The following is a 27,374-nucleotide window of genomic DNA, read 5'->3' as shown; positions in this document are numbered from 1 at the left end:
TCTCTAAAAAACATCTAACTACTTGTCACTAAAATGCAGCTGTCGCATAGCTAATATATGTATGCATCTCCTAATGAGCACAGTTTCTTTTGATCTCACCCTTAGAACTCTATCAGTGTATCCTCCCTACACTAATTCCATGCTCTGAAGGTTTTACGGCCTGTCCTCCTCCCTCTACCAACCTTGACTCACACAAACATCTCATGTCTCCCTTTCAGGTCTGCCATGATTTACACCTTCTTCTAACACTGGTATTAGAAAGTGGCTCAGACTCTTGTGTATGTGACCTTCTAAATTATCTGTGGTATGTGAGGACTGGCTATAACTGCTATGCCCTGCACCTGGCCTCTCTCTTCATTTTAATTCCTATCCTTCCATTCCAGCCTAACATTGCATCCAGTTTGATGCCTGTACTTGTCTCGCACAATGTACACTTCTGCACATTTCCCTTCTACGCCATGTGTTGACCAGAGTGGGCCTTCTTTCTTTTTCTTGAGACCTATTACATTCCCCCCTCTGATTGAATTTTCAACTATTCACTCATCTTTCCTGTCCAATGTACCTATCTCAGTGTATGCATTCTGCTTCTCCCTCCACACTTTACTAACTAATCTACTAGTAAACATCCCTCCTAACTTCTGACTACTGGATTTACAACCCCCTACAATAATCTGCACAAGACTATACATCAAAAGGATCACCACAAGGATTGAAAGAAGTCCTTCAAGGTATTCTGGTAGCCAAGGCGGCATCCACGAAAACAACCCTGGAAGCCACTCGTCTGGGGCAGTCCACTCTTCCACCATTCTCTTCTGCAGATTATGCAACATCTGTATGGCCTCTGTTATTGTTCCATTGTCCGCATCGTTAGCTGGCACGTATGTACAGCAAGCCGTACCGATATTGGCACAAACCCCTCCTTCCAGAGCCATCATCAAGTCTAACACATACCTATGTTGCATAAGCATTACTCACACTGCCCGCAACTCTTCTTTGACTGCGTTGAAACCCTCTTCCGTGGCATTGATGGCTTTCATCAGTTCTCATTGTGTTATTTGCCACCAACGAGCAGTGGCTTTCACTTGGATAAATGGGAGGGTGCTTCAAAAAAACAACTGGGCATCATTGACAACCGATACGCCTGCAGAATTTCTGCCCAAGTTGCAGTGCCAAAATGCTCAGCAGCTCTTCTCCTCCGATGAAGATGTAATAAGGTTGTTGGACGGCTCATGGGATGGTCATGTAGCTTCGAAACGTCCACTCCTGGAATCACCATGGAGTGGGTGTGCACAGTAACTAAGAGACCTCTCCATCCTGCAGGAAGTCACGTATATAGCCATTCTCCACACTGCCAATAGTAGTCGATCAGACTGGAGGTGTCCCATTGCATGTCAGCATTATACCTTGTGGTGATGCAATTGATGTTCTTCCCTACCAAGACTTTTCCATTTCCTTGAAACATAAAAAAAAGACAATGGGTGTTTGGCCCACTCGAAGAGTTGAAGGTGCTTCTACCCAGGTTAGGCTCTGTATATTCTCATCCCATGAAGGCCTGACAGTTATGTTGTGTCTTAGTGTTGTTTTTACTCCCTCTCCATAAGGAGAGAGCTCTGCATGCAAATGTTGCGCCATGGTGTCATTAACCTTGGACGTATACTGAGCCATTTACATTGAGATATGGCCTCTCCTAACAATCATAGAGCCTAGGTGTGGCTGTATAGTCCTTACAAAAAAGAGTAGGTCGTGATACCCCTAGGAGTCCCTGCTCTAATATTTTAGCCTTCCACCTATCCCCCTTGTACCTTAGAACCCCTGTCCCAGCTATTGCCTCTAGCTTCACTTCTATTTCTTTATGGTTGGTCAAGACATCAGTTATGTCCGCTATCTCTTCCTCATACGGTATGATGTTTACTAAAAATGTTCCCTTTTGTACCTGTGAAGATTGCATCTGTGCTCTCTTTCTACACAGGAAAAGATGTAAAAGACACTGTGTGACATTTGGAGATACTTCTTTAGAAGAATGTAATATATCTGAATCATTGGCATGCAGAATTAAAGAGCATACCAGGCAAGGTCTTTTGTCTTGCTATTGTTCAGGGGGTCAGCTTAGGAAGCCGTGTCACTATCTGGTGCGGGGTCAACTTCCTGGTTGATTTCTGAGGGCATACAAAGCTAATGGAAGGCAGATAAGCCAGTTCTCATGCGATGTAGCACACAGTTTGCCTATTTTGTTTTTCAACAGGCCATTAAGGCGCTCCACTATACCATTACCTTGGGAATGATAGACAGATGACAATTTATGGTTTATTCCCAGGGAGGTGCAGATGTGTTGAAAGATGGCATTAACAACATGTGTCCCGTTGTCAGAACGGATCGCTTCTGATATTCCCCATCTAGTATTACTTCTCATATCAGAAAGTTAGCTGCTGCTTTGGCATCATTATCTACACAGGGTCCTGCCTCGATCCACCTTGAGAAGGGACAGACCACTACTATTAGATACCTGTAATTGTTACATCTATCAATCATGTCAACAAAATCCAAATGTAGATTTTTAAATGGACCTGTTGGGTGGGAAATTATTGATGTAATAACTTTTAGTGTGGGTCTTGGGCTATATTGTTGGCATACTGCACATTCAGCAATATGTATAGTAATAATTTCAGATAGTTGTGGGATAATCCAATCTGGCTGTAATGTAGCAAGAAGATATTCTTTCGCCGTGTGTGTGGGGAGATGTAGCTGCTCCAGCACTGTATACAACAGGGCTTGTGGCATTTCTGGTTTCCCTGTACTTTCCTTCCTATAAATGAAGCCTGTTAGTGATTGTATGTTCCCTCGTTGTTCCCACAGCTCCCTCTCATGTGGTTGTGCCTGCTCTTGCAACTCACGTAGATATAATTGTGCTGTTTCTGTGTATGGGGGTGGTAATTCAGTATCATTCTTTTGCCTACTCATCATTGTTTCCAATGTGTGCTCTTCTGATTCAATATAATGTGGAGATGTTTTGGCTGCCTCCTAGGCCGACCAGTCTGCCAGAGCATTATCTATGGAGACAAGGTCCTGCTTGTTTGTATGTGCTGCACATTTTTATCACTGATACCTTGGATGGTAGAGTTAAAACCTGTATTGGTTTTGCCAGTAAATTTCTATGCATCACAGGGGACCCATCAGATTTAAGAAACCCCCTCCTTTTCCACTTGAGAATTCTAGAATGTACAGTGGTGGTGACATATGCTGAATCTGAATAGATGGTGACTTCTAACCCCCCAGCATGCTGCAGTGCTTCAATGATGGCCGCTAGTTCTGCAGCATGTGCTGAAAAGTGAGAGGGTAGCGGTATGTGGCTCACTATCTGTAAGGTATCAGATGATCCCAGTTGCTTGGCTCTTACAACTGCTGCTCCTGAATGTCTAATCAATGTTTCCTGATCAATGAAAGCGGAACCATCCACAAAAAGCAGCATGCTCCCAGTGATGGGGTCCTCTCCTACCTTGCTCTCTTCTTCTGGCACATAATTGGCACAGTCATGTACTTGCTTGTCGTCAGTAACTGGTTGTGCAAAGAATGTCGCTGGATTAACTGTATAACATCTGACCACTTGCAAGGATTTTAATGAGAGTATTGCTTCGTACTCAGATGCTCTCTGAGTTGTGAGAGTGCTTTTGCCTCTTTGCAAGATAGCAAATACTACATGTTCTACATACAGTTTTAAAGGTGATCCCATCACTTTAGTGGTGCTCTTCTGGACTGGAAATGCTGCTGTAGCCAGGGTTTGCTCACATGGATAGTGACCTTTCATGACAGGATCTAGCAGCCCATTGTAGTAGGCAATTGGCTTGTGTCCCATATATGTCTTTGGAATCAGTACTGCAGTCATTGTCAGTCCACTACAATGACAAAAGATGTAGAATTTTTTGTTGTAGTCAGGTGTACCTAACACTGGAGCATTCATGATTGCTTTCTTTAGCTCCAGGAATGCTGTCTTCCCCTCATCTGTCCAATTTATATTGTTTTCAGTTGCATGGGACTCCTTTAATGTGGTGAGAAGTGGTGCTGTCAATGTAGCATAATCAAATACCCACTGCCTCACGTAATTACAGAGTCCTAAAAATTGCGGCATATGTTTGTTAGTATTGGGCTTGGGGATGTTTCTAATGCTTTCTACTCTTTCAGGTGTCACCTTTCTCCCGGCTTTAGATATTATATAATATTAGTTGTACCAAATATTAGACCTCTGTTTGCACATATTGTAATCTCTACATATGTCTTCAGTGGCACTACAAATCAAAATGTCATGTACATATTGTAAAGGCGTACTCTTTCATTCTGTTTTCGAGAGGTCTTTTTTAACTGTCCAATTTAAAATGCTCAGGGACTCGCAAAAGCCTTGGGCGAGCCTACTGTAGCACTATTGCATATTATTAAATGTGAGCCCGGTCAAATATTGGCTTTCAGGATTAATGCAATGATGAAATATGCATTTTTAAAATCAATTACAGAGAAGAAAGCGGCATCTTTGGGGATATTTGAGAGTATAACTGATGGATCGGGTACTACTGGAAATTCTGGAATGACTGTATCGTTCGGAGAGCGCAAATCCTGAATCATTCTCTACGTTCTTCCCTTGGCCTTTTGTATCGGAAACATCAATCTTTCATATATCACTCCCTGCTCAAGTAAAGCCTGAATTGTAGGTAAGATACCTTCTACTGCTTCTTTGGACAAGGGGTACTGATGTATCTTGGGCAATATAGCTCCAGGTTTCAATGTAATTTTCACAGGCCTAGCTCCTTTTAATCAGTTCCACGTCATGTAGCCCCTTCGGCCATAGCACATCCGGTACTTTTGACAAATCTCTCTCTCTAATCATAGTGTCTTGTGCATGTTTTGGCACTGTCCTGTATTGCAACTGCATTTTAATGGAGATATCCATCCCAAACATGACTGTTTCAATCAAAGGGTGTTCACCGAACAATTCCTCATCTGAGATATCCCTTAATTTGACCCTGGGGTCTGTGAACACTATTGATGCCCACATTTCCTGCCTCCTGTCGAATGCAATGAACACCGCATATGTTGGTCATATTTCGAGAACTGCAATGTCCAGTAACATCTCTGTTATTGGGCCCAAAGGTTCGCAAGGTCTGAACACTAGTCCTTTTGGTAACTGCACTGTCTTCCCTTGCAGCACTGGTGTGTGGAGCACTATAAGAGCGTATAAGTCACACAAAAAAAGCCTCTGTATCAACTGGTACTGCTCTGACCTGCTGCCGTGATTCCTCAGGAGCTATGAGGGGCAGTATCCTGCCTGGTGTGACACCGGGTGTATAACACACCATCGATCCATCTCCCAGGAACGAGATGGTCATATTCAATTTGCCCATTAGGTCTCTCCCAAGAAGGTTGATGGGTGACTCTGGAGAATATAACAATGGCCCGTCAATTTGTGTGTCACACAGTCACGTTTACTGATCTTGTGAAAGGAACCCTTCCGACAGACCCAGAAAACCCTTGTGTGTCCATTGAGTTGCACTAAAGTGTTAGTGTTCCTTCCTTTATGCAAGATTTGGTGGCCCCAGTGTCGATTAAAAACTGATAGAGGCGATCTTCTACGGCTACCGTCACAGTGGGTTCCTCTTCTGTGGGTTACCGATAGTATTAGACATATAGTTGTTACCTGTGGGCTTTGTCATTGGACATAATTAGGTGTCAGTGTCCCACCGGATGCTTGGGGCGGTGCGTAAAAGGGGTTACCTCCTTGCACCAATACTACTCCTATTTGAACCTGCGCTTGTCCTCCCATGGTGTTGCTGCCACCCTGGGACATATTTTGCAGCAGTGACCCCTGTGGTGCCACCCACTGAGCTTGAGGGTATTCTTGTCTCACATATTGTTGTGGTCCCCATTGCATCTGCAGCGGCCTCACCACCTTGCTTTGCGAGGTAGGCCACCCTTGCATGCGTTCATCAATTCTTTTTGTTCTGCATTCTCTTGCAAAATGAACCATCATGCCTCAATAATAACTCTGCTGTCCCACTCTGTATCCTCCTTGTCTTCTACCCTGCATTGTTCCTGCATTGATCCTTGCTCTCCTGATGGACCTCCTTGTCTTCTTCCCATATCACTTGCTATCTGCCCTCCTGGTGCCTGCCCTTGCACTGGCATTGCAATTGTTGCTGGTGGAGCTGCCAGAAGTGCCCCTCCGTGCTTGATTTCTTAAGTTTCTGTTGCACCAACTTAACTGTGGCCCTCTCTGTCTGCTCTGTTCTATCTTTATCCTTTTCTTGCTTTTGTTTAAAATAAAGTATTGAGTGAGCCTGTATTTCTGGCCATGGTTTAGCCTTAATGCCCACTACCCCATCTAAATTTGACTGTATTTCGGTGGGACAACCTCTCTTCAACACATTGTAAAATAAAAGTGCATTTCCTCCCGTATTTTACCAATTACAAACTACCTCCTGTACCCATTGTTCTTTCATTCTCGTGATAAGCTCCACAATGTCCTCAGTCAGCCTAATGCTTTCTGCCAAAAGAGCTCCAATATCTGGTCTGTCTGAATATGTCTGCTGAAAAGCATCCCAAACATGCTGGTGGCCATTGTTGAAGGAAGACCCCTCAGACTGCGTGTTTGTCAATGTGACTTGAGGGAGTCCTGCTCTCGCAAATATGGTAGTTACCTCTTCTCCCACTAGAGAACTCAGCAAACTTTTAACGTCACCCAGAGCGAGGTTAACTCCAGCAGTGTGTTGTTCAAAACATCCTATACATTTTCCTGCACCTTCAGACAGCTGGGGCAGTGCTCTGTTTAAATTATCTTTGTCCATCTGTGGCCAGGGCACGCATGTTGGTAGTTGCCCTCCCTTAAAAATGAGGGGCAGTTGAGTGATTGGCGGGAGACCTGTTGGTCTGCGACTTAACCTCGGGTCTGGTCTGTTACTATGTATTACTTCAGTCGGTTTGTCCTCTGAATACATCTCCCAGACTGAAAGGCATTCCTGCATGTATGGATAGTTTGAGCCTGGGGCATCCTGTCCCTGCCGGATACAGTCTTCTACCCTGGCTAAGCCATAGAGTTGACAAGATCCCTGTCTGGGCTATGGTTTTCTCCCGTTTCTTTCAGTCCATGTTGCCAGTTTGTCTGAGAAGGGTTGACAATAATAACTACCCTCTTCTCGCTCTATCGTTTCTACGGGTGTCAGATTCAATTTGGTTTCTTTTAAAATTGACCTCTTTGTCTCTACTGGGTCTCTTGCTATCAATTGTAGCCTTCGTATAGGCCGCAGTTGAAAATTGTACATGCTTCTGTCACTTTCTTCGGAATCCTCATTGATATCAGACCCTTAGTTCGAGTCCTTGTCTTCCGCTTTTGCCCCTGCTCCCCTTTGTATCTCATCTAGGTCTTCTTCGTATTGTGATCTCTCTACCTCTTTTTCCCAATCCCTTTCATCCAGCATCCTATTTCCAGCTACCTCTCTCAGTGTTTCCGGCAGATGTGTCTCCCAACCTTAGATGAACCTGCCCAGTAGTCTATTGCCCTCAAAGAGGGTCAAGGCTCCTGGATCTTTCTGCATGTTCTCTAGTGTGCTGCAACTTAGGTGTTTCCCTGTCTCTTCTCTTCTGTTCATGGCCCACCCGAGGAGCTGTTGGAATAGGACAGGGCATTCTCCCAGCCCCCTTCACATCTGTCCCTTCCTCCTTGGGTTGAACCCAAACTGGGTCCTGGTATCCTGTAGCTGGCAGAACAGGGTAGAGACCATACTGTGGGGGCTCCTCTAGAGCCTTTTCTGGGGGTTTATCTTGCGCCTGCATCTCTGCCTCTCTAGGCACTGTCAATTTTATATCTGTCTTTGTATCACAGAAGATCCGCCATAATGACAGAATAGCTTCCCACTTCTTTCTTTTCTTCTTCTGATATTTAGATCTAATGTAAGTCAGTTCAACTATGACCTTGTCAAATGTCCCTTCCTTTGGCCATGACTGGGCATGGTCCTTAGTATCTCTGTGCCATTGCTTATAATATTTCTGTATTTTCTTTTTGTCTGACGGGAAAGTTTTTATCATATGTTCCAGGGGGGCATCCATGGCTTCCCCCCGGACATACGCTTCCTATATGTATATATACCTCTTATTACTGTCCACTCTCTGTGTCCCTTTTCTGCTCTTCGTCTCCCTCACTACTATGTATATGCCTTTATCAATATCGCTAACGTATATCAGTGATCTGGGTGGGAAGGGACTCTTATGTAGTGTTACTTGACTTAACCCATATTGTGGTAAGACCGTATTGGTGAACATCAGGGTTATTGATAGCTAACCGTGCAGCACTTCTTCTATACCTGATATCGGGTGTGGGTGCATTTATGGGGGAAGGGGCGAAGTGGATTGGTGCCTGAGGCAATATGCGTTATCACGTTATCATGAATGAAAATTATTAGTAGTGGTGTCTGGGGATGTGGCGTCCCTTCCATTATTTAAAACCCCAGAATCAGACAGGTCTGTGAAAAACACATCAAAAAGTGCTTCTAATATAATAGGTTCCTGCGTTATTATGTGAAAACAAAGGGTGTCACACGGGCATTGGGGTTGGCCATGAGCCCATTTAAATGTTAGAACTAGGTCAAAGGTGTCTGTTTCCTGCCACAGGGAATCATTAATCTCACTCATAAGATCCTTTTAGTTATTTCCACTTGTTTTGGTATTTTCGACTTTTAATTCTTGCGTTTTAGCTGCATTATATTTCCCCCTTCCGGGACCCTTTGAGTTTTTCTATCGGCAAATCAAAAATATACCCGACATCTTGCACCCTTTCTTCCTCACTTATTTCAGATTGTATAACCACTGGCGAGAACCCTTGCCTTTTTTCTAAAATTGGACCGTTATAATTATGAAATATTGTATTCTTTTTATCATCCCTACTACTCATTATTTGCACCAAATGTTTATTCATTGCTGTTGCGCTTTTTCAGGTTTGCAACAAAGGGTCTGACCGTGCTCAGGGTAAAGTCAATTGACACCGATCATACAGTTGTCCCCTTACCTACACATCAGACTCCCCACTGATGCCTGAGCCTTAATTGCTCTGCCTCAAAGGCGCCTTCCTGATGTTTTAAATCAGGGGATTTGTGGATGCCCGGTTAACCTTTTAGAGCAAGGCCTGCCGGTGCTGGTAAAGTACCCCTCTCCTGCAGCGTCAGACTTTGTGCGTGTTTCCCGATTCACCTCACTTTCTCCACTCTAACCCTCCAGATCTAACCGGGATATCTGAAAGACATGAACTGTCCCTTCCAGAACTGCCTCCCGGGTAATTCACTAGTACCTAACTATTTCTTCCTGGAGCTGTCCCCTGGGTAATACACTAGTACAAAACTATTTCTTTCAGGAGCTGTCCCCTGGGTAATACACTAGTAATCGTTGTGCCTCCTTTCTATTACAAAAGGGAATCCCTAATAGCTAGTCTTCCGTGCTGGCCGGGCAATCACATTTCATTTCTGCATCACCATTGTATTTAAAAAAACACACAAATCACACATGCACTTATTCCCCCATACTACAATTGCTACAGAATCATGTACTTTAAATAATAAAGTTCGAAGCCCAGCCTCTCTTCGCCCTTTAGGACAGCAACCTCTGGAACCCCGACTGCCCACTTGAATAGGCAGGTGTATGCTCACCTGTTTTGCGCGAAGTGTTCTATTCAAATGACGCAGGCAGTGCTTCCTTCAGCCTGCGGTCCAGGGATTTGAAAGGAAGGAGCTCCTGGCTGGCTCGCCAAAATGTAGTTGAATTTCAAGAAATAAAGAAGTGACACAACTCTGATGGCAATATAGTATATGGTTATCAAATAAAAATACAGCTGGGAGTACAGCTCAGTTCAGTAACTGAAACCACACTCAACTCAGCTCTTACAAACAGCATCTTTTATAGTCTTGGTCCATATTGGAAATGTCACATCTCTTATCATATTCCCAATTAGCACAGTAGCACAGCTCTCTCTTATTTTTATTCCTTTTAGCAAAAGCAATAATTCTCAACAAAACATCTGACTACTTGTCACTAAAATGCAGCTGTGGGGTAGATAATATACGTATGCATCTCCTAATGAGCACAGTTTCTTTTGATCTCACCCTTGGAACTCTATCAGTGTATCCTGCCTATGCTACTTCCATGCTCTGAAGGTTTTACGACCTGTCCTCCTCCCTCTACCAACCTTGACTCACACAAACATCTTGTGTCTCCCTTTCAGGTCTGCCATGATTTACACCTCCTCCTAACACTGGTATCAGAAAGTGGCCCAGGCTCTCGTGTGTGTGACCTTCTAAATTATCTATGGTATGCAAGGCCCGGCTGTAACTGCTTTGCCCTGCACCTGACCTCTCTCTTCATTTTAATTCCGATCCTTCCATTACAGCCTAACATTGCATCCAGTTTGAGGCCTGTACTTGTCTCACACAATGTGCACTTCTGCACGTTTCCCTTCTAAGCCATTTGTGGACCGGAGTGGGCCTTCTTTCTTTTTCTTGAGGCCTAGAAAACTAGCATGTGGTGGCAACATTTAGGTATCAATCATCTTTTCTTGTTATTTTTTAGCATATTCTACAATAAACACAAACCTATGATTGTTTGCAAAGGGAGCACCATGGTACCTTTCTGCGCACTTCGTGGTGAGCATTTGTGTATTACATATTAAGATGTCAGTGAATCTGACCTGTATGTCTTGGTTTTCTATACGCTGACGGCCACACTCCTTTGCTTCTTGAGCCGGAACACACCATGACGTTTTCCAGTCTACACTTTGTTGTTTATATCTGCTGGCACACAACAACTCCTCCCATTCTGCCTCCATTACTGCAGGAGGCACAAGAGAAACATGTTCCTTGGACTGGCTGGCTCCTGCCCTGGGCCTCCTTGATGTTCACAATTTCTTTAAAGTAGTTCTTGGAAAAGGGTATTCGGTTTACTTTTTCATCAGTTTTTATCATCATCACAAGTGTACTCCGATGGATAGTTTCAAAACATTATACAATGTTCTCCGAGCAGTAAAAAAAGAAAAGTGGGCATTTACAAAAAAATCTATTTGCTTCTGTTTCTCCGTTTGTTGAAATGATTTAGACCAGCTCTCTTGTAGACAACACCTGCAAGACAATCAGGGTTGTAATTGGCTACAGGGCAATCAGGCATTACCTGATGGGCTGATCTGAAAGGTCAGTGCGAGGACTAGTCTTATTACAGTTGGTGGCCTGTTTTATGGCCAGGTGGACCAGTTTCAAATTGTGAGTTCCCTACTGTTACAACAAGCATTCCCTGCAGCAAATACAAATGCTTTAGTCTCCCATGCCTTTCAAAATGCACATACAGCATGCCAATATTGACTTGATTAACAAATGTGGGCCACGTTATTAGATATTTGGTGCGCTAATGAGGGCCACTTTTCTTTTGGTGCCTATTTTTTGTCCCAATCTGACCCTGAGGATAATGCCAAGTATTAGACGGCCTTGGGCAGAATCTCCCCTCTCTGCACCAGCGTAGTAACCCATCAAAGGATTATGCAGCCAGTAGAGTTGACCTTAGAGCTCTTTTGCATGTGTACACCCTTGTGAATACGTTTCACTGGAGAAGACGAATGAGCTCGGCTAGTGAAAATATATAACAGATTGGCCATATTTTCCCCTTTAAACTTTCCTTCTGTATTGGGGAGTAATTTGCCATCTACTAAGCCCTGTCATTTCCTCGAGCTGTAAATTCCCATTCCTTATGTAATGAAGATGTCATGTAAACTGGGTACCAGCTCTTAAACCTTGTAATCTCTAAAAAACCAACTCTCCAAACTTGAGAGGTCTGTTTCTAGGAGTTTGGCACTGTTTCTGCATTTTGTTGTAGAGTGTCCTGTTAAGTCTATGTATGTTTTGGTGTCTTTTTCACTTTTGAAATAATAATATTTCCATAACTTGTATATAAAACTATCTGCTGAAAGTGTTTTATCATTACCACACAAAATGGAGCTCTTGTAGCTAATCTCAGATTGATGAAAGGTGAGACTTCCTGCAGAGGTTTTAAATTTGTGACCCATACTGTGCACAAATATCTCTGCAGCAAGTGCATTAAACCACTGAGCTATCTTGCACACCTTCAGCGTGTTATGGCGAGATGATTATACTGTTTGTCTTCCAAGCTGGCCCAGGAAATTTGTGCTCCCAGTTTCAGAGTCTACCTCTGAGTTTGATGAGGAGCTACAATGGGTGCTGTGTTTTTTGCAGTGAGTAGCTGCTGTTTTTTTTAAATGATTTATTGATTCTGAAAATGAGGGGGGACAATCTGTTTTTTGCATCTAGGGCGGTTGACATTTGGCTTAATGCACATTTTGTTTTCCTTTTAGTGTTGTTCAAGAAAACATAAATGACATTGTTAATACATTCTAAATAGTGGCAAAAAAGCCAAATTTAAAGTCCCAATCCCCAGAATGTGCCCTATTTTTTACAGCAGGTGGAAAATATGCCTGCCACAAAAGCACTGCTCAGTCTTTGGTCTGTCACACCTGAAGACTGCCATGTCATAGGCTGTGACCTGGCAGAGGGTTCAGCAGCACTGTGCCATGGAATAGAAGGTTGTCTGGTACAAGAGAGTGAAATTTTAAATTAGAAAACACTGCTCTCTCTGGCGTCTGATAACCTCATTCCAAAAGTTGCGCTGGGCAGCAGGGGCTGATTGAGGGGGCACAAGACTCGATGCTGTAGGGGCAATGGGAGAGAGACCAGATACGTGCCCTGTGGATTGAGGTGGGGTAGAGGGTAGATTCAGCAGCATGATTCATGGGAGTGAGGAGGCACAGGAGTGGATGGGGATATAGAGAAGTAAAGGGGTGGGGATGGAGGCCATGAGACAAAGGGCAGAGGGAAGGGCGGAGACCTCAGGAAGACAGAGAGATATGCATGGAGTCGCACCGCAGTCTGCTTGCACAAGAGGATTGACCTGTGCGTTTGTAAAAAATCAAGCAACAAAAGGGACTCAACACCTATGCCTCCAGCTAGCCTATTGCTCACCCTCCTTTTATTGGCTTAGCTGCAGTGCAGAACCAACAAGATAGGGGGTAGCTGCATTGAAAAAAAATGTGGGCTTTTCTGTAAAAAATCATGGGATTTTTACAAAAGTATAGAATAGTGAATATTTCTGCAAATCACAAAATCATGATATCCTGGTAAGTCTGCAAAGTTTACCATATATATAATATTGTGAAATGTGCCTTTTTAGTGGGAATGAAATGAGCTAGGGGGGCTGAATTAACAAAACAAATTGAGATCTAAACCCGCAGGTTTCCACCCACATACGGATGCAGATTTCTGACTTTTTGTTATTCTCAAAGGTTTCCCAGGTTAAGCCGCAAAATAAGCAACACATCACAGGCATCCGTTGTCCTCTTAACACTTTGTGAAGTAGCATTTGCACTAATGTGAAGGCATTTCCTCATGCACAATTGTACATAGTGTTCAGTTGTGTACAGGGAAAATGCCACCATATTTTGCTGTGTCATTTTCTGTTTTAGAAGCATTATGTCTCCGCAGGTAAAATGTCTTTCCCAGTGGATAAATCCGTTTCTGTAGACCACACCAATTCTGAATGTCTTCCTTCCCACTATGGAAACCAGTTCCAAGACTGAAATGAGTTAGAGAAAAGTTTGAGAATACCTATATTCTCCAAATGTGTGGATGTTTTTCTTATTTTCAAGGGCATCTTTGCCTCAGAAAGTCAACTGTGATTCTGCAGTTGGGAATGTGGAAATGGATTAACAGTGCAAGGTCACTTTTTGTGAATGCCTTGCATTCGTAAATTAAGTCATGTTTGTGTGGAAGGTGAACTTACATGGTTTAGAGAATGGACCCTATTTATATATTAATTTTTATTTACGAGTACTATGTGTCTCCTAACCTTTTACTTCAGAGCGCTCATGGTGGGAATAAATCCCTTCATGGGTAACTATAAACACCCTGTAACATCATTTGCACTGGCCAACTCTCACTGTAACTGTAAAAGATGTTTTCTAAGCCCTGTTTCCTTTAAGGAAATCATTATTTTAGGTTTCTTGTTATTTAAAAGGAATCAGAGACATGGTGGCTTGTTGATCATTGCAGGTCACCATTCTTGTGATTTTGGCCAATCAGCGTAAGTCACAATTTGCAACCTACCTAACGAATAAGAAGTAGGTAGATGAGATTGCATGCAACTTCGATTTCCTACATTGCAAACCAGCCTATTTTCTAACATAAATTGGTTTGCTAAACCAGATTGGATGCGCAAAAAGTCAATGCAAAATTTGTTGCCACTTTTTTGAGAATCCAATCTTACATCTGGCCGGTAGTGCCTAGTTATCTATGAGCAGGAGCATCTAACTCTTCTTTCACATCAGCTGAATTCTGTGAGCACCTTTTTGCTTTAATTGCCTTGATTGGTTCACTCTTCATGTCTTCACCAACGCATTGCAGCTCCTTGATGCCGTGACACAGTTCAGTCCCTTTGCATTTTTCTAAAGTGGCGTTCATGTTAAGTCAGTCAGGAATGATTCACCAGGCGTCTGATGGCTTGGGGCTGATTAGCAGCGCTCAGAAAGAGCCTGGCTGCGTGCGAGTCCAAGACTGTAGGGAGAACTGAAGACTCCGTAGGGAGGTGGTTAATGAAAGATTTGCTGCCGAAGCATATGTCACTCCGAGGAGATGTCACGGCTTGAAAGATGCTCACGTTTTCCATGTGCTTATCACTCTAGTGACCATCTCTTCTGTAACTGCTTCCGGGCTTTTGTCAGGGCTCTATGGCATTCATGTGGCAGCGTGACCCTCCAGTGTGTCCGTGCTCTGCAGCTGTTTTGAAAATGTTTTGAAAATGGTTCTTTGCAACATGCTGTTGACATGCAGGGCCATGGGAATGCTTAGACTGATTGCCCAGACGATACACCTTCCTCAAGACTTTTTATTTTATTGACGTTACTGGGGTACTTGCATAGTGCAGAACGGTTAAAAAAGGACAGCAAAGCTCTTTATTATATTGCACTCAAAATCATAAACATGGCAGGTGAATGTTGGAGCATCAGAAAGGGAAAACAATAATAAGAGAATCATTGGTATTGTATAAGAGCATATAGGGGGTGTTACTGTACTTTAGAACATGGAATTAAGTGGGGGAGCCATTATCTTTTTATTTTCCAGAAACAACTCTGCTTTGTGAGTTTGTTTCTGAAAAAAACTAAATACTTTGGTGGGTGGCTGCCAGAAATATGGTGGACATGCACCAGACTTTTAATGGCATCACAGGACCTGTTGTGGCAGTGGCTCCTGTGAAGGCACAGAGATACAGAGATCAATGATGGGACCAGAGTGATATTGTTGGAGCGTAAATTTCAGTAATGCTTTTAGTGCACCAGAAGTCAGCATTAGGTGACATTTATGTTCAGGTTTAAAAGCCTACGAAGACAAAACTGCACTGATACCTCACTTTTATATTCTATGGCAGAGGTGCTTACCAGAACTGACAAATTGCTAACATGAATTAGAACAATTTTGAAATATATTTTAAACATTAGGATGAACTATTATTAGCAGAAATTAATGTGATTTAAAATTATTTATGATTAATTAGTATAGAGTTACATGTGTGCAGAATAATAAATTAACATCTCTGTCATACCTAATGTGATGTCTTAACAAAGACTGCAAGTATTAATGAAACGCTTTTGAATATTTTGATGATATATTATAGTTTAATGCTGAATTCATAAGATTGCATATTACGTGTGTTTTATTAATAACAATACTAACACATTGTATTTCAGGTTAGCAATCTAGGCCTGAAGTTGTCATACTTGCAGCAGCATAAGATGTTAAATCATTTCTTCCTCTCTAACATTAATTTGTCCATTAGGTTGTTTCACAGGATTAATAAAGAGTCCTATTGTATTATATGTAAGTTTTACACTGCAGCGTCCATGGATGTTTCAACATTGGAACATGATGACTGAAAGGAGAGTAGTACTATTGTTTAAAAGACTTGTTCTCATGAGCAAGGAGAAAACCGTCTTGTGCCATGGGAAGGAATGTGGATTGCAACAAGTGATTTTGCATGTTGTGGACTCATCAAATGGCCCGATCAAACTGCTTTGAATTCCAAGTAAGGGAAGGACTTGTAAGTTTTCAATACAGTCCCCTCTTGAATCCTGTTCTGTTACCGTGTCCCCATCGATTTTCCTTTTTTTAAAAGCACAGGTTAAATCACTCCTTCAAAGCATATAGCATTCCTGCATGAACCTCCAAGTCAAAGTAACCAAAAGCCTCTGAGGTTCATGCAAGAATGCTATCCTCTTTGAAGGAGTAATTTAACTTGTGCTTTCAATATATCGAACATGACAGTAGTCATCATCGGTGTTCATGTAATGAAGTGAAGGAAGAAAGCGGTATTTGGACTATAAATATGGTTTCGCTTCTTGTATGATACTGCCTGTATGATTAATTTGATCTGACATGACCGATGTTCAATTTCTCATCAGTGATATAACCATGGTTATGTGTTCTACAATTCAATCTCTGTAATTTGTTCAGCCCTGAAGAAGCGGAGTTTCCATGAAACAGGTGTTGGCAACTTCGGCAATATCAGTATTAAGAAATTAGATTATCATAATGTGGATGGCGCTGATGTTATAACAATTATTGGCCTGTTTCAATTGTATTTATGTAAATCTGTATTATGTGATACATTAGGAGTATCTCTATAGTTTAATAGATTATGAATTGTGATTTGGTGATTTGTCCCTACAGAATAATACAGAAATCCTTTTCTAGTAACTTTTCTTTTGTGATGGATTTTGTATTTTACTATTGATGCATATATTAAGCATCTACTCTCCACAACTTTGTTGAATATGTAGTAATGTACAGTCAGGCTGGTAAACTGACTTTAGTGGGTGGGAGCACAGGGCAATCTCTCAATTTATCCACTTTTTGTAAATCAGTAAGAATATTTTAACCTGCATTCCAACACAAGTTGAGAAAGATTTAATGAACCAAGTGGATGACGGGAGAAAAGCAACGAAAACCAAAATAGAAAAAGGAGTACTTTTACAGGACTGGCAGAGAGCTGTTACCCATTTTGCAGGTGATGATACACAAGGATGCTTAGCTTTAGATTGGCAACATGTTGGGAAGCTATATATATACATTCCACCGTCAAAGGCGGATACAAAATGTGTAGGGACTAGTGAATGGAGTCATGAGTTTTGGCTTACAAATGTTTGGAATTTTATGGTAAATGGATACGACCCTGCCATACTAAGTGTTTATTTCATGTGTGGGAAACATGCCATTTACAAGCTGCTGAAAGGCTGGTATGTTACATGCTATTTAGGGGTAGTTTTCCTGAAAATCTACCATGTGGACAATTTTGACAATCCAGTATGGAGAGAGAGACCTACATCCTGGACAAGAAGAGGAGCTAGTGCAGTAGAGATTACAGGTGATATATTTGGTGATATATTTGGTGCCTTTATTCTGTCAGTTGGTGTGATCTCGATTGATCAAGAATAGAATATTGCCAACAATTGTGGACAAGATGTCTACTGATTATGCTGGAGCAATGTTGCTCGTGGATACGAAAATGGTTGCTGTGAGGTAAAGGTTTTGCAAAATCGAGATCTTATCAGCGAATTAAGGCCGAGTCTGCAAAGTTGTACAGACATTTATTCCATACAGATAAGGAAGTTTATCTCAAACATGACAAATCTGAAAAATGAACTGAGAGACCTGAAGGAGACAATTATCTGGGAGACAATAGGTTAAGGGTTAGCTGATATTGGATCACTGTTTGGAGATATGATCCTAAGACCTTTTTTGACTGTGACCTTGTGTGCTATATGTGCACTTGGATTTCACAAGTTATAGAGATTTTGGATTGTACAAAGAGCTAAGAGTAAACAGAGGAGGGAAGAGACTTAAATGGAGAAATTGAAGATCAGCTATTACAAGAACCTGAAAAGAATTGAGAATTTCCGTAGACCAAGGCCATTACGTTATCAGACCACAAGGCTTTGGTTGTCTCATTGAAATGAGAGTGTCCTTTTTGTGACGGCATAGTTTGTTAAAAGAGGAAGGACTGTTGGAGCGTAACTTTTAGTAATGCCTTTAGTGCACCAGAAGTCAGCATTAGGTGACATGTAAATTCAAGTTTAAAAGCCTACCATAGAACAAAATTAGCACTGACACGTATTTTAAAAGTGTACACCTTTAAATTTAATAGCAGACATTGTGGCTACCAGAACTGACAAAGTGCTAATATGATTTAGAACAATGCTGACATTTATTTTAATTATTAGAATGAATTATTATTAGTAGAAATTAATATGATTCATAATGAGTTATGATTAATTAGTATAAAGTTATGTGTGCAGAAAAATAAATGCACATCTTTCATACTTAATGTGATGTCTTAACAAAGATTGCAAGTATTAATGAAATGTTTTTGCATATTTTGATGATATATTATCAATGCTGAATTCAGAAGTGTGCATATTATGTGTTTTTTAATAATGTATTGTATTTCTTGTGTTAGCATACCTAGGCCTGAGGTTTTCATATTTGCAGCAGCATAAAATGTTAAATTATTTCTTTCTCTCTAACATTAATTTTTCCCTTAGGTTGTTTCACATGATTACTAAAGAGTCCTATTGTATTATGTGTAAGTTTTACACAGCGGTGTCCTTGAATGTTTCAACATAGGAACATGATGACTGAAAGGAGAGTAGTACTATTGTTCTAAAAACTAGTTCTCATGAGAAAGAAGAAAAACGTCTTGTGCCATGGGAAGGAATGTGGATTGCAACAAGTGATGTACAAATTGTTAAAATTATTGGAGTCACACGAAACAGGAAGTGACACCAGACCAAATGTGTGAAACTGCTGTGATGTTGCAAACTCGATTTGTGCCAAGGGACTAATTGGATATTGCCCCTTTTGTGGACTTATCAAATGGGCCAATCAAACTGATTTGAGTAATTTCAAGTAAGGGAAGGACTTGTAGGTTTCAGTGGCAGCCTCCTCTTGAATCTTGTTCTGGTATCTTGTCCCCTTGGATGTTCCTAATTCCCATGTGCAGCCTGTGTTCTGCACCTTTCCCCCTGATGGTGCTTACAACAAACTTCGCTGAGGAACTACATGGCTTGCTAACAAAACTGAATTGAATGCTGTCCCTAGGAGAGGTATATTCTAATGCAAATGTATTTTCCCATGAGCTGCTTTCCTGAGTAGAGTTAGCATGCTGCCACCTGCCACTTTTGTTTTAGTTAGTTTAACTTGACATGAATGCTTTCCAGAATATTTTTGTCTTTCCTTTTTGACTTTTGTCTGCCAAACATGCTGTCCTAATTTGGTTGTTTGTAGGGATACCCTATGTCCCAATCCCCAAATTCTGAATCTGTGCAATTGATTTAACTAATGTGTTCATTGTGTGAAGTGAAACGTGTTTCTGTTTCATAAGTGATTGCTTTATCAATATGCATCATTCTTCTTGAATTTTGAATGGTGTTGATGTTGAGTGGATTAAATTTGTTTCATAGATTTGGTCAGCCTATGGTGTACATTTATCGCTACAACTTGATTCTGCACACTATTTACATGATTTTTGGCTTTGTGGTTATAAAGTAAAGCTTTGAAACCTTTATTGATTGGAGTTTTCTTCAGTGGCTACAAGGTTCATGTTCATGGTGTCTAAATGTGTTGTTTGGGTTTGAATTGACTGTAAATGATTACCGCACTCTTCACTGAGCAAAAAGATCGATCGACCTGAGGGAAGAAGGAAAGGAGCATTTTTCGAACCCTGTGAAGGGTGCGGAAAACGTGTTAACAGTATCTTAGTGTGGTGGGTGACACTCAAGCCTGGATGGAGGAGGAGAGGACATCCACCTCCCTGACAGACAAAGAGCCACTGTCTAGGGTCTAAATCGGCCCCTCACTGTTGATGTGAATTGTAGCTGAGCTCAAAGAAAATCAAAACAGCTTAGCCATGAGTAACATGTGATTTACATGAGGAATCCTGACCTTACCTTTGGTAGCTTAGCACAAACAACAATGCCTTTCTTATGGAAAAATATACATGGTCAAAGCAACACTAAAACAACATTTAAACTAAGATATACAAAGTCCACATTTCCCAAACCAAAAGAAAAAACTTAAACTATCACAATGACGCAAAAGTATTTCTTAAGTTGTGATGGATTATGATAAAAAACGAATTTGTGAACACATAAATGCATACATACATACTTTTTAAATCAAAACAGTTTTGGCCTTGGTTTGGCTGTGCTTCACAAAAATGGTTACTAGAGCACAGCAATGCTATCATGTTTGGCTATTAAATAAATAAATTCCCTCAGCGGAAAAAGGTAATTGGTTTTGGATGATGCCCGTTAAAACCACAGTTTTACTCACATATAGCAACACATGTTCTTATTTGATGACAAAATTATGAAGTGTCCAGATATTCAGGACTGGATGTGTAACTTCTTTGCCAGTGCCCCAAAAGTTCCCAGGCTTTCAGTTTCTTGAACATCAGGCCATTGGAACAAGATGTAAGAAGGCTGTTATATCTTCATATCAAATCCTTGGTCAAACCACCAGTTGCCACTGGCTTCCTGTTCTTCTTCCTGGTGGACATATCTCCCTCTCCCTTTAAGATATTCCACACTCTCCTAGCTTATGGAGAAGTTTCAAGCAATTGACACATTCTATCTGGGTACACTTGGACCCATATTACCTTTGTGTTTGTGGGAACAGTACAAGACTGGCTTCCTACACCATTTAAGCTGCTTCAAGTTACACAGATTCAGGGCAAAGCTGGAAACAATGCCCGTTAGTCATTCACCAGATGGACAGGAATTCCTCCAAGGATGCAATTATCTTAATTGTCAGTACTGTTCAGTTCTTTCCCTTGAAAGTAGTGTTTATTAATTTTAAAAGGTTGAACTCAGCTAAGTTTGGCAAAGCTTCCAAGGCAACATGTCCTAAAGTTTCCATATATTCACTTCATAACAATTTTTATACTATGACCCAGTTCTATTCTACAGTGGTACCGTGCTGTCAATACAATACCACAGTGCTTCAAGTGTTAGCCTTTCAAGATGGGACCCAAAGCCCTTCTTAGTATTTTCCTCACCCTCCCATATTTCATCCCAAGTAACCCCATTCCAGCTCCCAGAAAATCAAAGAAACATCCTTTCTTATATGCTATTAGTTCTTGTTCTTCTGGTCTTGTGGTCTGAGGCTCATCCAGTCCTTCTTGGGTCCTTCCCCTAAAAGGAAATGAATATTATGACATCTGTTGAGAAGCAGTTAGTACCAGAAAGATTGAGAGCTTTTGTGGCTGAAAAGTCTGTGTTTAGACAAAGTGTTGCAAGTTAGCAGCAATCTCCAAGGCCAATGAGATGTGGAAAATATTTAACAGCAGAAGAGCTATCTGAAGAGAATAGATTAGGTAATCATTTCAAACTGTTATAACATATTGGTAGATGTATGACAATCCCATAAAAGTCATTTTTACAGTAAAAGTAATTAATCTCTAATTTGTCCATTTATTTTTATTTTTCTTAAATGCTGTGAGAAGAACATTTCTAGACAATTTCTAGTGCAAGTTATCTAAATAGCTGTTAAAACAAAATGCCTCTTTTATACTGCTCATGCACATAAGTCTAGGTGAATATTCAGCAGTTTGGTTCCAGGTAGAACAACCATTTCAATATAAAGAGTTTACCACATATATATATCTATATATATATATCTATATATATATATATATATATATATATATACAGTTGATTTACCAGGTTGCAAATCCGAAATTAAAAATGAAAGCAAGTTTTTAATGTTACGTTTGATATATAGTTTTGGCTTGTTTTCCTGCATGGACATTCCAATCACATGTTGAGAATTTTGCTCCAAATGTGAGCGAAGAAATATTTCTCTGAAGGCTGACATTTGAAATTATGCTTTTTTCGCAGTTTACACAATTTGTGTGGACATAACAACTGAGTTACAAAAGGTCAAAAATGGCAATTGAATTTCAAAATGTGTTTCTATATTTTCATAAAGGAAACATCCAGTTGGACGTGGTTGGGCCTATCTGCCCACTAGTCAAAGTAGCAGTTTTTCAGAGTCCAAAAATCATTAATCTCAGATGGAAATGCATGATATATTCCTCTGGGAATTTCTGATAACCCTCCCGTGGTGTTTTGCGATGTGCAGGTAATGCCAATCAGAGAGAGCTTTTTAAGCAGAATGTATGCAATGTCAGTTCCATCCATGTATCAACCAGGTTGCCTGTTTTAGGTTGAAATTGTGGGGTCTTGTGTAGAAGTTATTTTCCTTCTTGAACTCATATCTCTTGTCTGTTTTTTTTTTATCTCGTGGTGCAGCATTTTTGAGCCGGATAGGAATGTATTGCGGAAGAAAGAAAGGGACAGAAGGAACCAGGAAACACCACTAAGTGAATGGCAACTTGATAACAGTTACCCCCTCTTCAGTGAACCATATAAGGTATCTACCCCATGCTATTCATAATTTGTTATGCATAATTTTAAAGTTCAGATTAGTCTAAATAAATGGCAGTTTTAATGAAATATCTGTAAGATGATTTTACGGCTCCTATGCGCTGGGGACTCTTTGAAATAGTCAGTTTGAGCTGTCTCTTTGGATTCTGTCAAACCTATGCATGCAAATCTGTTGCAAGACCTTTCAGTGGAACGGAAACACTGAGGAGGTAGCCATGAATCCCCATATACCAATTTACATGTCTGCCTGCTCTTCGAGCTATTTTTTACAACAATTCTTTATTGGTTTTTCAGTGATATTTGGGAGGTGCCAGACGCCTCTATCTGCTTTTCTAATCTAACTCTGGGTGACTGCTATATTTCCTGTCACTGACATGCCCTTCCCTATTACTGACAAATTTCATTTCCCACCAACAAATAGACCCCCAACATCATTTCCCCACCCTGCTTCCATCACTGCTATATACTGCATTTAGTCACTACCCCAAGTCCCTCTGTTCTTCTGGCATCTGCTGGAATAATGCCACTTTCCACTCCAGCTCATTTTCACTCTTCAGCTTCTGGCACAGTTTCTTAGGTGCCCCACTCCTTGCTCTGTGACACACTAAACCACACTCCCCTTGGGTGATGCAACCTGCTTTACCCTCTGTGTTCTGGTGTGCCTCAACCCACCTCTTTTGTTCACTTTCCTCCAAACAACCCCTTAACTGTGCATCTCATTATATGCCATGAATATTTTACCCTGTTCATCTGCCCAGGGGTATTGCCAATCCAAACAAGTATTTGCAATGCAATTGGTCTTGCGTTTGCTTGTGTTACAGCTGTTAACGTTGTAAATTCCTAGCTGGACTTTTCTTGCCACTTAAACTGAAGATGAAAAGTAAAACAGTTGACATAAGCGAGCCGATCCAAAGCGCTATGGCCACCATGAGTGTAAGCGCAAAAGGAGAGACACAAAAAGACAAAGAAGTTAGCTCGCAGTCAAACGGATCAGCAAAAGTGCAATTATCTAGGTAACAGGGTCGGTGTCCAAGGCGGTAACCAAACCGCCCCCAAGGAGGTACAAACATAAAGCATTTACCAATGATAACCAAGGATTTTTGAAAGGCAAGCCCACAGTGATAGTGATGGGTGTGCGGTGGGCGTAAATAAAAGCCCACAAGACTTTCAACAGGTCAGAGCGCTTGCGCGCTTGACCTAAAAAGGAATGCATCCTAACATTAGCGACTTCTTGCACAGCAACCCTTTTTGTACACCTGCAAAGTTAGTGGAAAGTACTTACTATTAGAAAAGATGCAGACTTTATGAGGTATTCCTTGTGTACAGTATTGAAGGTGGCATACAGCGAATTGCAAATCTAAAAAAGGCAGCATCCTTCCTGGGCACTTATGTAGCGAGTGGCCCCTTCTGTAAAATGGATTGCAATTTTATGTCCACACAATCTGTTGGGTGCCAGCCTTCATTTACAAGGGCATGTCAGCACATGCAAATGAGAAAATGCATTTGTCCATGTGCTTGCACCTGACTTTATAATTTTGGTACTTTTGTTTTTGGTGACACAGATTTAAAAAATGTGTCTGGGGTATAGAGGAAGGGAAGGATGAGAGTGATCTATATATTGTGATTGTAGGAAAGTATGTTATTAGTAGGGGGTATTCACCCTCAGTTAGTAATAATACCACAATCCCTAATAGGTCCAGTCAAGACTTAGTAAATTAATCATTGCTGAACTCTTGACAGCTTAGCAAACAAGCAGTCATGCTTAACTTAGGAGACAGGTATGTGTAAATCATTTAGTACTACCACAACAGTAGTTAAGTAAAAGACACAACACAATAAAAAGCAAACTAATTGAGAAAAATAGAGAGTATTTTCTATCTCTAAAATGTCATCAAAAACAACAAAAATCCATTGCAGGGAACATGACATACGAATTTTTAAAGATTAAGGGGGTCATTCTGACCCTGGCGGTCATTGACCGCCAGGGTCAACGACCGCGAGAGCACCGCCAACAGGCTGGCGGTGCTCTCAAGGGCATTCTGACCGCGGTCAGAAAGGGAAAACCGCCGGTTTTCCGCTACCCTCAGGAATCCTCCATGGCGGCGCAGCTTGCTGCGCCGCCATGGGGATTCCGACACCCCATACCACCATCCTGATCCTGGCGGTTCGCCCGCCAGGAACAGGATGGCGGTATGGGGTGTCGTGGGGTCCCTGGGGGCACTGCAGGGGCCCCCGTAAGAGGGCCCCATAAAGAATTTCAGTGTCTGCTTAGCAGACACTGAAATTCGCGACGGGTGCAACTGCACCCGTCGCACCTTTCCCACTCCGCCGGCTCCATTCGGAGCCGGCTTCCTCGTGGGAAGGGGTTTCCCGCTGGGCTGGCGGGTGGCCTTCTGGCGGTCGCCCGCCAGCCCAGCGGGAAAGCCAGAATGGCCTCCGCGGTCTTTCGACCGTGGAGCGGCCATATGGCGGTTCCCGCCAGGCGGGTGGCGACCGCCGTCCGCCGGCCTCAGAATGAGGCCCTAAATCATAAAATTGTCCATTCTAGCTCCAAAAAGCTTAAAACTCCACTTGCATTTATCTGGTCGTGCTGTCCTGGGACAAAGTCAAGGTTTTAGGCTGATCACAGTGGAGTGCGGGTCAGATAGGATGAGGGCTAGGTCCCAGTCAAAAGTTTGCCTTCGGATTTAGGGCCTGATTTAGATGTTGCCAGTAACAATCCGCCATGGGTTTTTCATCTGACACCCCGTCCACCTCCTTGGTGGTCCACCTGCCTGATTTAGATGTTGGTGGGACCATAGGTGAAAAATCTCCTGAGTCCCTCTGACTCAGGCAGGAATCCTCACCCACATCAATGGTGCAATAGGAAATAGTGGCTTCCACCCTTCCAGCTGACCAGATTATGATGTGTCTTCTTGTCAAGGTAACTGTGGTGGTTTTACCTCCACACCTGAGTTGGTGGATTGGAAGGGAAATTAGGTAAAAAAAAAAATTTTCCCATTTCCACTTCCATTTTTGACTGGACACAACTGGACAAGTCCTGCTGTCACTGCTGCCACTGGACTACGGAGAACACACTACCCCGCAATCTACACTCAAAGGTAAGCATTCTGCATTACCTTTGTATGTTTTTTGGTCATTGCGCATGAGCTCAGGACCACTGCAGTCATATATATGCCACAGCAATTTTTTTTTAAATACCTGTGACATGCATATGTCTGGAAAACATCTGTTTCAGAAATTGAGGGGGACACATTGGTATCTGACACAAATCGATCACATACACAATTGTTATTCTAGTGTAAGTGTGTATTTCCAAATCAATAATTGCACCACAATCATGATAACATCACACTTCTCACCTATGGCCATGTGTGCACATTGTAATGGGACCTGTACTTGTAATATTGTGCTTCCAGGTGTGCATGTGAGTCCGTGCATGTATCTGTGTGTGAGTGGATTGGCCAGTTGAGGTAGAGGAAGCTGGAGTGGGTAATGTGGGTTTGTCTGTATGTGTGCCACTTTCACGTGGGTCTGATGTTTGTTGTGTATGTTTGGTTGTGTTGCTGTGTGCAACGTTCAGGTGAGTGTTGTTGTGTGGTTGTCGTTGTTGTGAAGTGTGTACTTGTGCTCTTTTGTAACTGTCTTAGTGTTGATGAGTGTGTAGTTGTGTTGGTTGATTTGGTTTTGTTATATGTGGGTGTAGTATCAATAGTGTGTGTATATTGTGTCATGGATGTGCAGCAATGTGTGTTTTCTGAATGTAAGTGTGTTGTGGATGGCAAGTGACAATAGTGTGTATGTAGTGTGTTGTGCAGATGGACGCATAAGGCTAAGGTACAGTGTGAGTGTGTAACTTACCTCTGTTCCATAGCCACTGCCATTTAACACTGTGCATTGGCTCCGGCGACGAGCTCCGTCCATCAGCTATCCACCACCAGAACACCACCTGTAGAACTGTGACATCTAAATATGGTTGGTGGGAGCCTGACAGCTAGGAAGGAAACTCCATCGTGAGGATCAATGGCTCAGCCTCAATACATTTAAGTACGTCGGTTGACGGAGTACTCTGACCCGCCACTGTGGTGGGCAACAGTAATGTTGCCAAGATCTAAATCAGGCCCTTAGTCTTTTTCTTGGAGCTTTTCTCTTGTCAACGGGCTTGTTGGCAGGTCCTCGGGGCTCTCAGACCTGAAGTTCGATTTAACGACAGTGACCTGTTGCAGTGTAATGCCTCAATGAGCCTCTGAAAGTGTTTGTCCTCGACATCGACAACAAGGTGCTCCAGAGCTTTCAGCTGGACAAACCAGTGCAGTCAGGCCGATTTGATGACAGTGACTTGACTCTCAATGTCGAGCAGGTCTCCTCCTGGAACTTTTATGCAACACTATGCAAAACGTTTCTTTCTTTGCAGATCTTGTAGTTAGGTTCCTGGTTCATTTTGGGAAACTGAGTTTCCACTAACTCATTCCAGGGATTTTAGAGACTCTGGATTTCCTCTTGGGGGCTAGCACTCCACACTGCACAGTCCTGGGAAACTCAATTGCACCTGGTCAGCTGGGGTGATCCTCTCTTTGGCTTTACAGGGGACTTCTTCCAGCTCTATTGTACCTGTTCATGATCAGGAAATACACTTCATTTGCTTTCAGTCAGGCAAAATTCTTTCATTTGTGGAGCCTTGTGAGTGCCGCACGTGCAATCCTTCTGAGTGCAACCTTCTGTGGTGCAGTACAATGGTCCAGCAGGGCAGTCCTTTTTCTTCTTTTGTTGCAGGCAGTGTTCTGAGGAGCTCCTGCAGCTCTTC

The 27,374-nt window shown here is 42.0% G+C and overlaps 1 protein-coding gene across 1 annotated transcript in view; it reads left to right on the top strand.

Annotated features, from left to right (window-relative positions):
* Nucleotides 1-27,374, top strand: part of AFF3 (ALF transcription elongation factor 3) — a 2,012,018-nt gene that overhangs the window by 435,689 nt on the left and 1,548,955 nt on the right. The window contains exon 2 of the mRNA XM_069204392.1: nucleotides 22,436-22,556. Within this exon, the coding sequence (XP_069060493.1) occupies nucleotides 22,436-22,556 (121 nt within the window). The remainder of the gene's footprint in view (nucleotides 1-22,435; nucleotides 22,557-27,374) is intronic.

Source organism: Pleurodeles waltl, chromosome 8 (genome assembly GCF_031143425.1).
Source record: "Pleurodeles waltl isolate 20211129_DDA chromosome 8, aPleWal1.hap1.20221129, whole genome shotgun sequence".
NCBI classification, from domain to species: Eukaryota; Metazoa; Chordata; class Amphibia; order Caudata; family Salamandridae; genus Pleurodeles; species Pleurodeles waltl.
The sequence above is the reverse complement of the archived record's forward strand: the minus strand, read 5'-3'. Positions and strand labels throughout refer to the sequence as shown.